Genomic DNA, 15,837 nt, shown 5'->3' on the forward strand with positions numbered 1-15,837 from the left:
TCTGCTAATGTTGGGGCTATACTTGAATAGTGTTTCGCCGGAATACTTGCTCTCCACTTTTAATGATAGCGGATCTTGGATTAACCATTTTTTCTACCTCTCCTCCGATCCATCTTTTATGATCTTTTTGCACGCTGACGTGATCACCAGGACTAATTGTATAAGCGGGATCTTTTGTATGTCGATTAGCGAATTCTGTCTTTTTCATCCGTGCTGCTTCCAGTAATGCAGACGCATTTTCAACAACTTTTGGCATTAGAGCTTCTTTAGTAGTGGGCAGAAGTGATCTGGTTTTTCTGCTCATTAAGCGTTGATTGGTGGACATGAGATTGTTTTCTCTTGGGGTGTTACGGATATTTAGCAGAGCTAAAGCAATGTCAGTGTTATTTTTATAACATTTTTGAAGAACAGTTTTTGCTGCTTGAACAGCTCTTTCTGCTAAGCCATTCAATTGAGCATGATATGGACTGGAGGTTCCTCTTTTTATATCCCAGTCTTTTAGAAATGCTTTGAAAGGTCTGGAAGAAAATTGGGGTTCCATTATCTGATTCCAAGACTTCGGGAATTCTGTGTACAGAAAACCACCTTTTTAACACTTCTATGCAGTCATAAGAAGTAGGACTTTTCAATTTTTGAAAGTCATAGAACCCGGAATAACTATCTGCGATAACAATAATATATTTTTTTATTAAACTCGAAAAGATCTGAACCAACCCTTTGAAATGGGTATTCAGGTATAGGCTTCATCAAAACCGGTTCTTTTTGTTTGTTTGGTTGATGTGACTGACAAATCGTACACTTTTTAATCATTTCTTCAATGTCATGGCACATCATGTACCAATAAAAAGATTCTCTTGCTCTTCAAAGTGAGCTTTGGATACTCATGTGCCCCTGATGAAGTTGATTTAGCAATTTATTCTGCAACGATTTTGGTACAACTATTCTTTCACCTTTGAAAATTAGTTCATCATAAATTGATAGTTCCTCTCTAAAGTTCCAGTACTTTTGCAACTCTGGTGGCACCCTAGCTTTTTCATCGGGCCACCCAAATTCGATAATTTTTTTAAGTTTATTTAATTCAAAGTCATTTTCTGTCTCAGTTTTAAAATCTGTTTATGCCTTTTCAGACATAGGCATTACGATATGTACTACATAAGTATAATTATCATCATTATCATCTTCAGTTTCTAGACAATCTCGACTCAATACGTCTGCAACAGGAATGGATTTACCCTCTTTGTAAATTATTTTAGGGTTATATTGTAAGATATCGTAGAAAATTCTTTGTAGCCGTGGTGGGCCCTGATTAATTGTTTTTTTCCAATAATTTCTAATGGTTTGTGATCAGTTTCAATTGTTACTTCTTTCCCATAAATGTACTGGTGGAATTTTTCGCACCCAAATAAAATGGCTAACGCCTCTTTTTCAATTTGGGGGTAATTTCTTTGAGTTTTTGTCAAAGATTTAGTGGCATAAGCGATTGGTTTACTATTTTGACTTAACACTGCACCGAGTGCTGATAAACTCGCATCAACTGTTACAGTAACCGGGTCATTAACATTATAATAACCTAATACAGGTGCAGACGATACTAGTTTTTTTATTTTAATGAATGCATCATTTTGTTCTTTAGCCCATTCCCACACAATGTCTTTCTCTAAAAGTTTTCTTAATGGTTCGGTAACATGCGAAAAATTTGGAAGAAATTTCCCCAGATAATTTGACATCTTGAGAAATCTACGCAATTCTTTAATACCAGTGGGTGTTTTGATGTTTTCAATAGCTTTAACTTTATCGGGGTCCGGAGCAATACCATTTTCATTAAGAACATGTCCTAAGAATTTAACTTCGTTAGAAAACAAAATACATTTTTCTTTATTTAAACGTAACCCTGCCAAATAAAGTTTTTTCATAACTTTTTCTACTATGCCATTCAATTGTTTTTCATTTCCAGCGTATAACAAAATATCATCCATAGAACATTCGACATTCTCAAAATCTTTCAATAATTCTGACATTTTCTGCTGATAAATTTCAGGTGCAGAAACTAACCCAAATGGAATTCTTTTGTAAGCGTACCTTCCCCAGGGGGTATTAACTGTTAGGTATTTTGAAGTTTTATCAGTGACTCGTATTTGCCAAAAACCTCGTTTACAATCTAATAATGCAAAACATTTTGCTCTTTTAATTTTTACAGCAATTTCCTCAACAGTTCTTAACGGAAAATGACGTCTTTTTACATGCTTATTTAATTTGGAAGGATCAATACACACTCTTAATTTATCATTTTTTCTAACAATTACTAATGGACTTACACACAAACTAGGTTCAGTTATTGGTTCAATTACACCCAATTCTATCATTCAATCAATTTCTTGTTTTACACTGTTTTCAATGGCATAAGGAATTTTTCTAGGCGGGCATACATCAAATTGAGCTTTTTCATCAACACCAATATCATATTCAAAGTCTTTTAAACAACCTAGCCCCTCATAAATTTTTGTTTTCCAATTTACTGGAACCATTTCGTTCTCAGCAGACAGCACTCTTTTTATTAAGCCTAGTTTTACACAAGTGTTACCACCAATAACAGGTTTTACATTACCATTAGCTACAATAAATTTTAAATTAACACTTTTGTTCTTAATTTTACAAGTAACATTAATTTCACCTTTAACGTTCATTTCATGATTACTAAACGAAATCAATTTTTTTACTTTTGTTTTGACAATCAGGACTTCCAGTTTTTTAGCTAATTCATAGCTAACAACGTTACACTGAGCCCCCGTATCTAACTTAAATTTAACAGATTTATTAGAAAAATGAACAATTTCATGCCAATCATTATCAGTAGAATTTATATTGAAATTTACTTGCACACTGTCTAAATATACTTTAGACTCACTACTAGAATAACATTTATAATTCTCATTATTGTTGTTCTCAAAATTATTCAAAACATGAATATTCTTAGATTTACAAACTTTAGAGAAGTGACCTACCTTATTACATTTTCTACAGCGCTTGTTAAATGCCGGACACGATTTAACTCCGTGTTTTGTACCACAACGCTGGCACTCGAACTCTTGATTTTTGTAAAATCCACTCCTGTTGTTTCTGTATGAGCCGGATTTCTTGATTTTTTTCGAAGTTTTGTTTCGATTTCATACGATCAACTTCTAATTTCGGATCGTTCTTTAATTCTTTTAGCTGTTTTGACGCTTGTTCCGAAATACGACAAATTTGTATAGCTTTCGTTAATGTTAGATCTTCCTCTGCTAATAATTTTTCTCGCACGTTGTCATTAATGATACCGAACACAATCTTATCTCGCAATCTATCATCGCTCCTATCGTCGGTCAGTTCGTTAAAGTTGCAGCCTTGAATTCTTTCTTTAGCTTCGGTGACGAATTCATCGAACGTTTCGCTTTCGCTTTGCTTCAGTTTAAAGAAATTCCATCTTGTGAAGGATTCATTTTTCTTCAGAGCGAAATAATCTTCGAAGTTCTGCAAAATAACATCTACATCTTTGGAATCTTCATCACTTAATTTGAAAGTATTAAATATACTTATCGCTTCATGACCTATTGTTGTCATAAGCACCGCCGCTTGAACTTCTGCTGGTTTTGCTTTCAGATTAGAAGCTACGGAGTACCATTGAAATTGCTGCTTGAAGTCATTCCAAACGTCTGCCATATTATCTTGGCGAATTTTGAGCGACATCGGTGGTTTTAAACCACTCATTCCTGCCTCTTGCTGTGTCATTTTATTATTTTAATTATTACTTCTGACACCATGTAGCGATGTGCGTAATACAATGACTCGAGGCGGATACAAACCAGACATGGTTATTAGACTACGGACAATCACAGACTACGCGGGCGGTAACCGCCGACTGTGCAGAGACACAACTGGCACATGCGCAATAGGCACAAGTGTGATGTATGCGACAGACGTAGCAATCAGCACTGTTGCTACCACTTTGTTGCTTGTGCTATCCGACATGTCCGAAAACTTTAATTATATAGAACACAAACCACTTTATCTATATTTTTGCAATAAAAATATTTTTTCTAACGATGAGATGCCCCTGAAACTCTTTCCCATTAACATTTACCTTTCTTCCTCTGTAGAGCAAAGCATGAATGTTACTAAAGTTCATGCTCATGGTTATTCAATACATTTTAGTTTGATTTGAGACCGTTTGCTGATGGTGAGAGAGGGGGGGGGGTCAAATTGTTGTTCCTGTGCATATTTCTCAACGTTCATCCATGATTTTAACAGTGAGTTATGATGCAGAAAGACTTGCACCTTGGGTTTTAGAGCATGCATATTAAAATTATCAAATATTTCATGTTTTTAACAATATCTCGTGAGGGTTTTTCTCTCTTTTTTAAACGTAGTTACAACATGTTAGTCACTGCACAGCATAATGAAACTTTGCTTTTCAGGGAGTAGTGCTAATTCATGAAGTGTATCCTGATGGTGCAGCTGCCTTAGATGGTAGGCTTAGGCCAGGTGACCAAATTTTAGAAGTAAGTTATATTGTTTTCATTTTATCTCAGTGGCAGGTAGTCTGCCAAAAAGGTGTAAGGTACAAAGTGCCGTGTGAAATAGCAGTTGTCATGTAAAACCATGGAGCATTATTTTGATGACCAAAAAAAAAAAAAAAAAATCTCTAAAAATTCCTCTAAAGATATGAAAAAGTGTTCATAGAAATGGCAAAAGGAAATACCCTTAAATTTTTAAGAAAAGCTGTAATAATTAAACAAGAATACCAATCTAACACTATAGATATTTCCTAAAACTATAATTGTACTAAAATGTGAAAAACTGGTGTAATGTTTGAATGAAATTAATGCAAAAATAATAAAACACTGAAGAAGGAAGTGAGAATAGTGTGACACTTGACATGTTACTCTGTTTTCTGTGACTTTTTATGTACAGTGAATACTTACTTAACGGACACTCCTTCAAAGCAGACACCCCTCAGTGTGGGCAGTTTCTTTTATCCCTGTCCCTTTCCTATGGTTAAACCATTAAAAGTCCCCTCAATAAAGTGGGCACTCACTTACACAAGGACATGGACAAAGCTTTTCTTGTTAGTTTTTTTTTCTCATTAAAATGGACACTAATGGACAACTTCAGCAAAATCTGCCTATTTTTTGTGGAGAAAAAAAGAAGAGATTCATTGAAAATCCTAGATTATGATTCACTTCCAACGCAAGGGTTGTTCAACCCAAAGAAAGGCAGGCTACCAGAGAAGGCAATTAGTCACATTCTACTGTCATAATGCAAATGTTATCAAAATTTTAGTCTTAATAATGCCAAAATAAATAAATGAATTAAATAATAATAAAAAGATCTAATAGAACCTTACTCATCTAGTAAAGCAACCTTGTATTAACTTGGTCTAGCATTTTCTTACTGTTGTGTCATTATTAGTATCCTACCGATAACTTGCATAATAGTAAAATTAGATGTTTGCTGACATGAATAAATTGAAGAATACCTAATTATTGATGCAAAGTTTTAAAAAGTTTGAATATGCTGTAAAAACTCAAACTTTTGAAACATACATATCCTAATTGATTTTGAAGTTACAAACAAATCTTAAAGCACCAAATACTAATTCAAAGAAATAGCTGTTTGTATAAAATAAATGTTCAGTCTCGTTTTAACTGCCATTACATTGCATGAATTTCATTACAACAAAATTACCTTTATTCAACAAACAAAATTTGACCCCTTGAATTTCATTGTAAAAAGATTTAACTGTATTATATCATTCAGTTTTAAGCGGGACGCACCCGTTGAAACTTTCAAGTATTGAAATCCTATTGTGTCAGAGTTGCATGGTTTCACTGCTTGTAATGAAATAAATTTTATTTTTTTAAAAATAACATAAGAATTACATTAATACAAAATTCACTTTGTATTTTTTATTTTAGTTTAAAATATTATTTAATTTATATATCGTCGCCTCAGAGCAACAGTTAGACATCTAATCCCAGGAATAATATTAAGATATCCTATTGTTGCCCTAAGACGACAATATACATGAAAAATGTAACATGTTCTATTGTAGTATTTAAAGCGTAATAATGAGTAATAATCACCGTGCCAAGCACATAAGTCTTATTCAGTTAAGCTCGAAATGAAAAACTGCTTCTTAAAGTTTTATGCTTCCATATATTTGATTAAGATTCCACTTTTTCAGTATTTTTTAAAACATATTTCTCTTTCACTAATGACCATAAAACATTGTACATGAGTAAAATATGTTATGAAGAACCTCCTCATGTTGATACGAGTTTTATGCTTAGCACAATATTTTTTTTATTTTAGATTTGTAAAGTATTGTGCTCTTGGGAATAAAAAACTTGAATATATGCAATAGCAGTGAAGTCATGTCTTCGTAACTCAAATGAGATATTATAAATTTTTTAAATTGTTAAATATATTACACTTATTTTTGATTGAGTATTGTTACAGAAATAATTATTAGCAATTTATAGTTATTAAATAAATGTTTTGAAAGATAGTATACTTCTCTTTTCTAATAACTGGGAGATTTTTATATCAGAATGTCAGTTTTGCATTTATATAAATTTTCTTTTGAAAAGATCTGGTAGTTGTTCATTAGCTTTCTTTTTTTCCTTTTCTAATTTTTTCTTAATTTTTTTCTCTTTTTTCCCTTCTCTCTTTTGGAAAAAATTTAAAACTTTTTGCTGCATGATTATGATATTTTGATAGCTAAACTTGCCTTCAATTTAACCCTATTTTAAACTTCTCAGAATAGCAGCATATATTCAAATTATTCATTCCAAGTGCACAATATTTTACAAATCTAAAAAAAAAATTTAAATACTGTACTGTTATGCACAAATATCCTATCTGCATTTTTTTAAATTAAAATTCAGTTACTGTCACAGTGGTTCTTAATATATTTAACTTACATATAATGTTTTATGGTCACTTATGAAAGGGAAATATTTTAAAAACTGGACTTGATTTTCAGGTACTTCGAGTACATGATTAAGAACCAGTAATTTTGTAGCTAGTATTGTTCGATACTAAAATATGACATTTCATGTGTGAAAGTGTCGTAATAATTTAATAAGGCTGTTCTCATTTTTTATATTCTTACTGCTATGAAATTGTGGAATGAAGTACAAGAATGGTTTGTTTTATAATTAACTTTTTGACAAATAAATATTAAGCATTTCAATTTTGTGCTTGCTTTTTGTATACTTGTGGAGAACCAAAATATAAACCGCAAAACTAGGGGCCTACCCATTCAACGATTTGGTCAGCTACTCCAGTTTTGCTCAAATTTGATTAGATTGGCTGCTAAAATTGTTCAGGTAATTTTGAAATTATTAGTCAGTTTTTCGGCGGATTTCTGTTTTCTTTAAAAAATTTAACACGAAGTGTGACAGCGCGAGATAAGAGTTAAAATAATAAATAATCTGCAAGGAGTAAAATTTAGGAAGTTGAGAATTGTATTTAATTCGTATTTTATGATCTTTTAGAGAGAGAAACTGTTACTCATTCGCCAATAATAAAAAATAAAAAATACTCTTAAATAAAGTAAAATTTCTCATTTTATTTCTTAAAAAATTATAATTTTTCAGTGTGTTTGTTGATGCTTTCTGTTTTTGGGGAGCACTTTTCATAGAAAATGGGTGTTCATTTTTAAGTGCTGTATTCAATCCTTTTACTAAGTTTTGGACACAATTTCTTTCTATTTGAAAATGTTTCGCCTTGAGAAGTTTTGCAGCTTTCACCCCTGCTCTTAATCGAGTCATAATAATTCTTGCTGATCTAAATTTTATTTTGCTGATTTTGTTTTTGTTTGGGCATTAAATTTGGGATGTTATCAGTTTATTTTTTGTCATGTCTTTCGTTGTTTTCTGAGCGAACTCTTTCTTATCATCTGGTGAATGGTGAGCACCTGAGTTACGCCAATCACGAGTGTATTCAATCCTTTCACTAAGTTTTGGACACAACTTCTTTCTATTTAAAATTGTTTTGCCTTGAGAAGTTTTGCAGCTTTCACCCCTGCGCTTAGTCGAGTCATACTGATTCTTGCTGGTCTGAATTTTATTTTGTTTTGGCACTAAATTTGTGATGTTATCAGTTTGTTCTTTGTCATGTCCTTCATTGTTTTCTGAGCGAACTGTTTCTTATCCTGAGGTGAATGGCGAGGACCTGAGGAACTCCATTCACGAGCATATTCAATCCTTTCACTAAATTTTGGACACAACTGCTTTCACCCCAGTGCTTAGTCGAGTCATACTAATTCTTGCTGATCTGAATTTTATTTTACTCATTTTTTTTTTTTTTTTTTGTTTTGGCATTAAATTTGGGATGTTATCAGTTTGTTTTTTGTCATGTGCTTCGTTGTTTTCTGAGCGAACTCTTCTTTCTTATCCTCAGGTGAATGGCGAGGACCTGAGGAACGCCATTCACGAGCGTATTCAATCCTTTCACTAAATTTTGCACACAACTTCTATCTATTTAAAAATATTTCGCCTTGAGAAGTTTTGCAGCTTTCACCCCTGTACTTAGTCGAGTCATACTAATTCTTGCTGATCTGAATTTTATTTTTCTGATTTTGTTTTTGTTTTGGCATTGAATTCGGGATGTTATCAGTTTGTTTTTTGTCGTTTCCTTCGTTATTTCCTGAGCAAACTCATTTCTTATCCTCAGGTGAATGGCGAGGACCTGAGGAATGCCATTCACGAGCGTGCCATCGCCGCCCTGCGCCAGACCCCTGCCGTCGTCCAGATGCTGGTCTACCGGGAAGAGAGCCACCACGAAGAAGACGCTTTCGAAGCCTTGGAAGTGGAACTGCACAAGAAGCCAGGGAGAGGCTTGGGGCTGAGCATCGTGGGCAGGAAGAATGGGCCCGGGGTCTTCATATCAGAAGTCGTAAGTCTACGTCAGATGATTGCGAAATTGTGGCAAAATAGCCTCTTGTCCTCAGGGCCAGATTGAGAAATGGGGCACAGACTCACTGCACCAAATTTAGGCAGGCACCAAATCTGTACCTTAAGTTGAAAAAAATGGAATAGTATCAAATCAAACTAAAGCAACGTATAAAATGTTGAATAGCTATAGCAAATCGAAAAAAATACCTCATTGACAAATTTCAAATCCAAAATATTTTATTACTTTATTAAATTGAAAAGCAGAGAAGAGGGGGGGGGGCACCAATTACAGTTCGTACCCAGTGTTTTATAGAACTCATAGTTGGGACCTGCTTGTCCTCAATTACAAGGAATTAGCATATTATAAGAGCAATAGTGAATGTGTGTATGCATTTGTGTATTACTGTAGTAGATACAATGAAGCACGGTTTGTATGCTTCTAAAGGGAATGTATGAAAAAACTGTATAAATGGAAAAACGTTTCACTGGTATAGGTTAATGTGTATTAGACTCTGCGGGGAGCAATTTAAAAAACGTATAATTGATAAAATCGTATAAATGAAAAACGTATAAACGGTGCTTTACTGTATGTGTAAAAATTAAGAGTGAAATTAAAAATTAAACACATTTCAAATGGGAAAATAATTAAAATGTTTAGTTGTGCCAATATTTAAATGTGTATGTTAAACACTTACTTTTGCAATGAATTTCAAATTTAATTCCTTATCTAATTAATGCTAGGTTTTAAATTGCAAGATTTTGTGTGTGTGAGAGAGAGAGGAGAGAGGAGGGAGAACAATGAAAAGTGTTTTTAATTTAAAGATTGCTTTGCGTAAAAATAGCTGAAATCAAGTGGAACGGTCTTGGAAAAAATATCAATATGTTTTTCTGTACTTTTAATGCAGGTGCAGGTCATTGAACCCTTAATAAAGCAATTTCAAAACCCAAATGTAAAATTGAAAAATTGACTAATAAATTGAAGTAACAACAATGGTCAGTATAATTTCTGCCCATGAAAAATACATTATTATTGAATTTAATTTTGTGCACTTCTCTTTTATGTGACCTCGCTTAATACAAAACTGTAGCTAAAATGAAGGTTTTGTTAAGTCTGGTTTGCTATTTAATATACTTTAAAATTTCACTCATTATATGTGCATTAAAAAAATCAGCTAAGTAAAGCCAACATTTCTACCTCTTGTATGTTTGTGGTTGAAATTAGCTAATTTTCAATTTTTAAAATTGAGTTATAATATTTTGTTCTTTTATCAAGTTACAAATGTTGAGCCTTTTTGTATGAAGAATAAAGGATAATGTCCATAAACCTGTGGCATTTCAATTTTCTTGGGGGTAGAACTATCTATTGTGAATTACCTCTTGTCCTTCGTTTTTGGATGGTCATTTTTACTCCTAATGGTTCTTTAGAGGTTTATTCAGATGTCATTTACATTATAAAATAGTTTTTTTTTACGACCCATCCTCTTTTATTGCTTTACATCCTAAAACATCAAAAACACAAGAATAGTGAAGCTTTAGTTTTAACTTGGGTAACAATTTTGAAGCAGCAGGAATCCTTTCAGCAGATGATATTTTGGAAAAAATCTGAGGAGAAATAGTATGTGACTTTAATGATAATGCCAAAACTTCAACTGCTAACAAACCTTTAATTTGTACTAGTATTTAGATTACAATTTGTATGAAAAATAGTTTGAACAAAATTCTTTTTAAAATAGATGTGCATTCTTTCCCACAATTTTTTTATGCTAACAAACCTTCAATTTGTGCTAGTATTTAGATTACAATTTGTACTAAAAATAGTGTGAACAATTCTTTTTAATATAGATGTGCATTTTTCCACCCACATTTTTTTATGTTTGGGATTGAACTAATGCAAACTAATTCGTGACATTTTCGCATTTTATATTAAATAAGTTCATCTGCCTATCAAACATTACGTAAGTACGATCACTCTTAAATGACAATCATTTTGGAACATATTGAAAATCATCTGATTTAAATGTGCTCAAGTCAGAAAATTAGTGTTGTTTTCGAAAAAATTCATTTCTACATATTTTGTTATGAAAATTTTCAAATTTTATTGATATTGTTCAATATTAAATTTGTCATTGTGCCATTAAATTTTTGGTGGGCTATGCATTCAAATTTACTTGGACATATTTAACAGTTTTGAGCTTAAGCAATTTTTTCATATTTTATGAATAGGATCAAGTATATAGATCTATGTTTGAATAAAGACCAAGTTATTTCAATCATAATATTTAAAACTGAAAATTCTTTTTAAACTATTATTTTACTTTTATTTGTTATTTTTTTACACCTCATAATTTCATCTGTCTGACAAATGTTTTATATTTGATGTTGAGCTTCTATTTAAGTTTAATTAGTTTTTCTAAACTAATTTTTATTAATCACTGCTGAAACAAAACTGTTGTTTTATTTTGTGAAATAGAGCATTTATCTTGTTCATGCATTGCATAATTTTGTATTTCACTTTCATGCATGTTTTTGTATAAATCATTTTCATGCATCTTGATTTGCATGTGATATTTATACGAAAAGTCTTGTGAAATACAAGCAGTCACAATATTAGGATGTTAATGAGAATGTTCAAATTAAGTATTTTTCTTCTCAAATACTTTATCATTGTGTTGTGTTCTGCCAGAATGCAATTTACACTTATTTATTTTAAATATTTTTCAAAAATTAAAATACTTTTTCTGTTGGGGTAAACAAGCAGCAAACAGAACTGAGCTCAGATTATGAATTTTCGGTTTTAATAACAGTTTCAAAATATTGATGAGAGTTGATTTCTTTGTTTCATTATTTGAAATCAGTACGGGTAAAAATATGTCATTTATCAATCCAAGCAGTCACAATATTAGGATGTTAATGAGAATGTTCAAATTAAGTATTTTTCTTCTCAAATACTTTATCATTGTGTTGTGTTCTGCCAGAATGCAATTTACACTTATTTATTTTAAATATTTATCAAAAATTAAAATACTTTTTCTGTTGGTAAACAAGCAGCAATCAGAACTGAGCTGATTTCATGAATTTCAGTTTTAATAACAGTTTTAAAATATTAATGAGTGTTAATTTCTTTGTTTCATTATTTGAAACAACCTGATTATTTAAAGTCAGTATGGGTAAAAATATGTCGTTTATTAATGCCATCAATTTTAGTAGGGTTTTTTTTTCCCCCAGTAAAATGAGAAATATTCTTAATGTGGATATTTAAGTTGTCAAAACTCACCGTCAAGCCCAAGAAGCTCATAATAATGTTTGTTCCTTTCCTTCCCCAGAATTTTTCCTTTTTTTTTTTTTAACACATTTTCGGATAGCTATAAGGTGATTTTCAAATGCATTGACACATCAGGTTCGACACAATTTGAATATTTTTGTCGTTATAAACATTAAAACTTTCCTAAGTATAAACTCCTTACAATTACAGCTTTCTAACCAGGTGATTATTTGCGTGTTTACATTGCTTAGATTTTGGAAATTCTAAAAAACTTCTTGGCAAGTCACCGTTTTTCTCATGGAGTGTTATCTTTATAAACCATTCTGTAATTTCTTTTCCAAAAATAAATATTCCAACAAATCTTGATTAAACTATCTTAAATACTCAGTTTTAAGTCAAAATGGTATGAATATTTATTTATTTACGAAATTTTAAGTACAGTGAAGCACCGTTGATACGTTTCTCTTTTGTACGTTTTTATCAATTATACGTTTCTAAAATTGGTCCCTGCAAAGTCTAATACACATTAACCTATACCTATTATACGTTTTTTTGTTTGTACGCTTTTTTCATACAGTCTCTTCAAAAACGTATAAACGGTGCTTCACTGTATTTGTAAAAATGTTTTTCTCATGAGTGTTACTTTGTCTCCTAAAAAAAGAGTTAAAGTTTGTGAAAAAGACATATTCAATTAAATATTAAATGTTTTTGTTGCAACTACCTTGAATAGTTGAAAAAGTTTCAATATTGAAACTAATTTTTAAAGATTCAAGAAAAAGTTTACTAATACAAATTCCATTGGCATGCTAGTGATGTCATAACAAGTATCAGTGAGGCCTTAATTAAAATGTCCTACCTGGATATTTTACTTATCATGCAGGTATTTTTTACTAATATATTTTGAGAAAATTAGAATCTGTATATTGTAAATATCTTTTTCTTCTTTTACTTGTTAATTCTTGATTGCAATTTTTAATAGTGTCTGTAAATATTGCATGGCTAATGTAATCTTATCCTTTGATAGGTGAAAGGAGGTATTGCAGAAGCTGATGGTAGGCTAATTCAAGGCGATCAAATTTTAGAAGTAAATGGCCAAGATTTAAAGTCAGCTTCTCAGGAGCATGCAGCCGCAGTCTTAAAAGTGAGTTTTAAAGTTGTTTTGTTAGTTCAATAAAAAATGTATGAAATATAATTGAATCGGTCATATTAAAAAGGGGTCAACTCTATATTTTTTCAGAACTTACTTTATGGCGGTTTCCCACCCCTTAAACTTCAACACATCGGTTCCACGTGAAAATGGCTTTTCGGTGTAAGGCCCCCACCAGCGTTCATTTTGAAAAGGATTCATCTTTTAGAGATGACTCTTTTCCATAATGAACTCCTCCTCATTTTCAACTTGAGGACTGGATTTACACACCTAAACAGTTCGAAGATTTTATCTTATTTTCCTCAAATTCTAAGAAGTTCAAAGTAAAGCATTTGACACATCAGGATGTAGCAGATTTACAAATTGGTGACCAGATTATTTTAAAAAGTAAGACCAGTGAATAGAAGTTACGGAAAAGGGGTTTCCAATGAGCAAAAAGTTTTTCTTTCTTTATGCTCTAAACAACTTTTACAAGTTTGTGTTCGCAAATCTTAAACCCGGAGTTGCATGGGCTAGACCATTCATTGATTGCTTAGTAGAAGAAAGGGTTTTCTTATTAAAAAATATAGAAACCTCAAAACTTTTTATCCCAAACCCAGCAAACAATCCTGCTTATCAGGGCAAAGTTACAATAAATGAAACAAAAATGGATATAAAAAATTACATCAATGTACATCAGATGCTCATAAAAATTTCAGCAGAAAATTTACGATTGGTGCACTACATACACCAAAGAAGCAGCTAAGGAATTTTATTTCATTTTATTTTTATTTATTTATTTATTTATTTGTTGTTTAAATTCCTTTTTTCAGTTTTCACATGCAAATTCAATATTTTGTAAGAATAAACAATGTTTAAAATTTTGCAGTAACATTTATTTTGAAAAACCCATGTTCATTTTGAAAACGGGTCATCTCCCGGTAAAAAAAATGAAGGTTTTTAGTCAATTATTGCAGTACAATTTCGGGATCGTGTCAATTTCAAATAAGCTTCATCACACCATAAAATAAAATAAAGAAAATTAAATGAAATTTAAAAAATAGGATGAATATACGTTTTTTCTCTCCACTGAAAATTTTGAAAAAGTAGAGTTGACCTCTTTTCAAACTGACCGATTCAGTTGGAATTTCATTTTCTTTAAAAATGCATAAAGTTCTTACAAGTTTTTTTTTTTGAACAATCACGATTGCTTATTGTTCTCATTTGACTGTTTTGATGTCCTATCTTTTTATTTTCCCACCGTCACTCTCCGCACCATCACCGTCGACCGGCTCCTCTCGATGCTGCTCCTATAGCGAAAGCCGTCTCCAGGTTGCATCCATGTCCTACACACACGCACATACATACACAACTACACACACTCACATACACAAACACACACGCATACATACCTGCACACTGACACAAACACATATGCCTACATACACATACCCCCCCACACACACATACACACATTCATATACATAACTACCCACACACTTATGCCAGCACACAAACACACATGCCTACACACACATACACATACCCCTAAACACATACCCCCACACACAAACACACACGCCTACATACACACACTTGTGATTGCGAAAAACATAATTTGAATTCAAGATGTCAAAATTCAAATTATTTTTTTTTTTTTTAGTGATACATACATTTTTGCATAATACAAAATCATGATTTTTCTTGAGAAGGCAATCTTTTAAACATCGACAGGCTTTTTTTCCCCAGTAAGTTACCACCTTATAGCCAGGGCTAAGGGACAAATACATGAAATACACCTCTAACTCAGTCATTCCAGCCGAGGACTGCAGTTTCGTGCTTATTAGCACTCGTCAGCCCGGCATAGGAAGTGACTGAGCTGGAGGTGGAAAACCTCTTTAAGTCCTCGGTTAAAATGACTGCATCAGCGGTGTATTTCATGCATTTATGCCTTAGCCCTGGCTATAAGGTGGTAACTTAGTGGAAATACCATGCCTTGCCTTCAATCCTCGAGTTGAACCGAACCATTGCTTCGGTCACTCGTCTGGTCAGTGCTAATTCTATATTAGCTACCAGGTCATTTGGCACTCTTGGCTTCTTTAAGAGGTTTTCCACCTCCAGTTCAGTCACTTCCTATACCGGGCTGATGAGTGCTAATAAGCACGAAACTGCAGTCCTCGGCTGGAATGACTGAGTTGGCGGTGTATTTCATGTATCAACATGCTTGTTTAACTTTTAAGCATTGAGCATAAAAATTGTGAATTTATCTTTTTTACAGTCTAGTCCCGATTTTTATGCTTCAAAATCCGATTGCATCCGCTTGTGTAAAACTCGACTTGTTTTTGTTTACTATGTGATTCTACCACTTGGATATTAATAGTTTTATGCTTACCATTTCTTTAAGCAGTTGTAGTACTTTATCTCATGTAGGAATACTTACACGCTTGTCTTTCTGATGTACTCATCCGAAATTTTCAATCCAGTCACATCCTGATTGATTCAGGATGTGACTG

The 15,837-nt window shown here is 32.4% G+C and overlaps 1 protein-coding gene across 1 annotated transcript in view; it reads left to right on the plus strand.

Moving 5' to 3' along the window:
* Positions 1-15,837, plus strand: part of LOC129216269 (multiple PDZ domain protein-like) — a 125,045-nt gene that overhangs the window by 80,849 nt on the left and 28,359 nt on the right. Inside the window, 3 exon segments of the mRNA XM_054850474.1 lie at positions 4,452-4,535; positions 8,716-8,937; positions 13,223-13,339. Of these exon segments, the coding sequence (XP_054706449.1) occupies positions 4,452-4,535; positions 8,716-8,937; positions 13,223-13,339 (423 nt within the window).

This window comes from Uloborus diversus, chromosome 2 (assembly GCF_026930045.1).
Source record: "Uloborus diversus isolate 005 chromosome 2, Udiv.v.3.1, whole genome shotgun sequence".
Taxonomy (NCBI): domain Eukaryota; kingdom Metazoa; phylum Arthropoda; class Arachnida; order Araneae; family Uloboridae; genus Uloborus; species Uloborus diversus.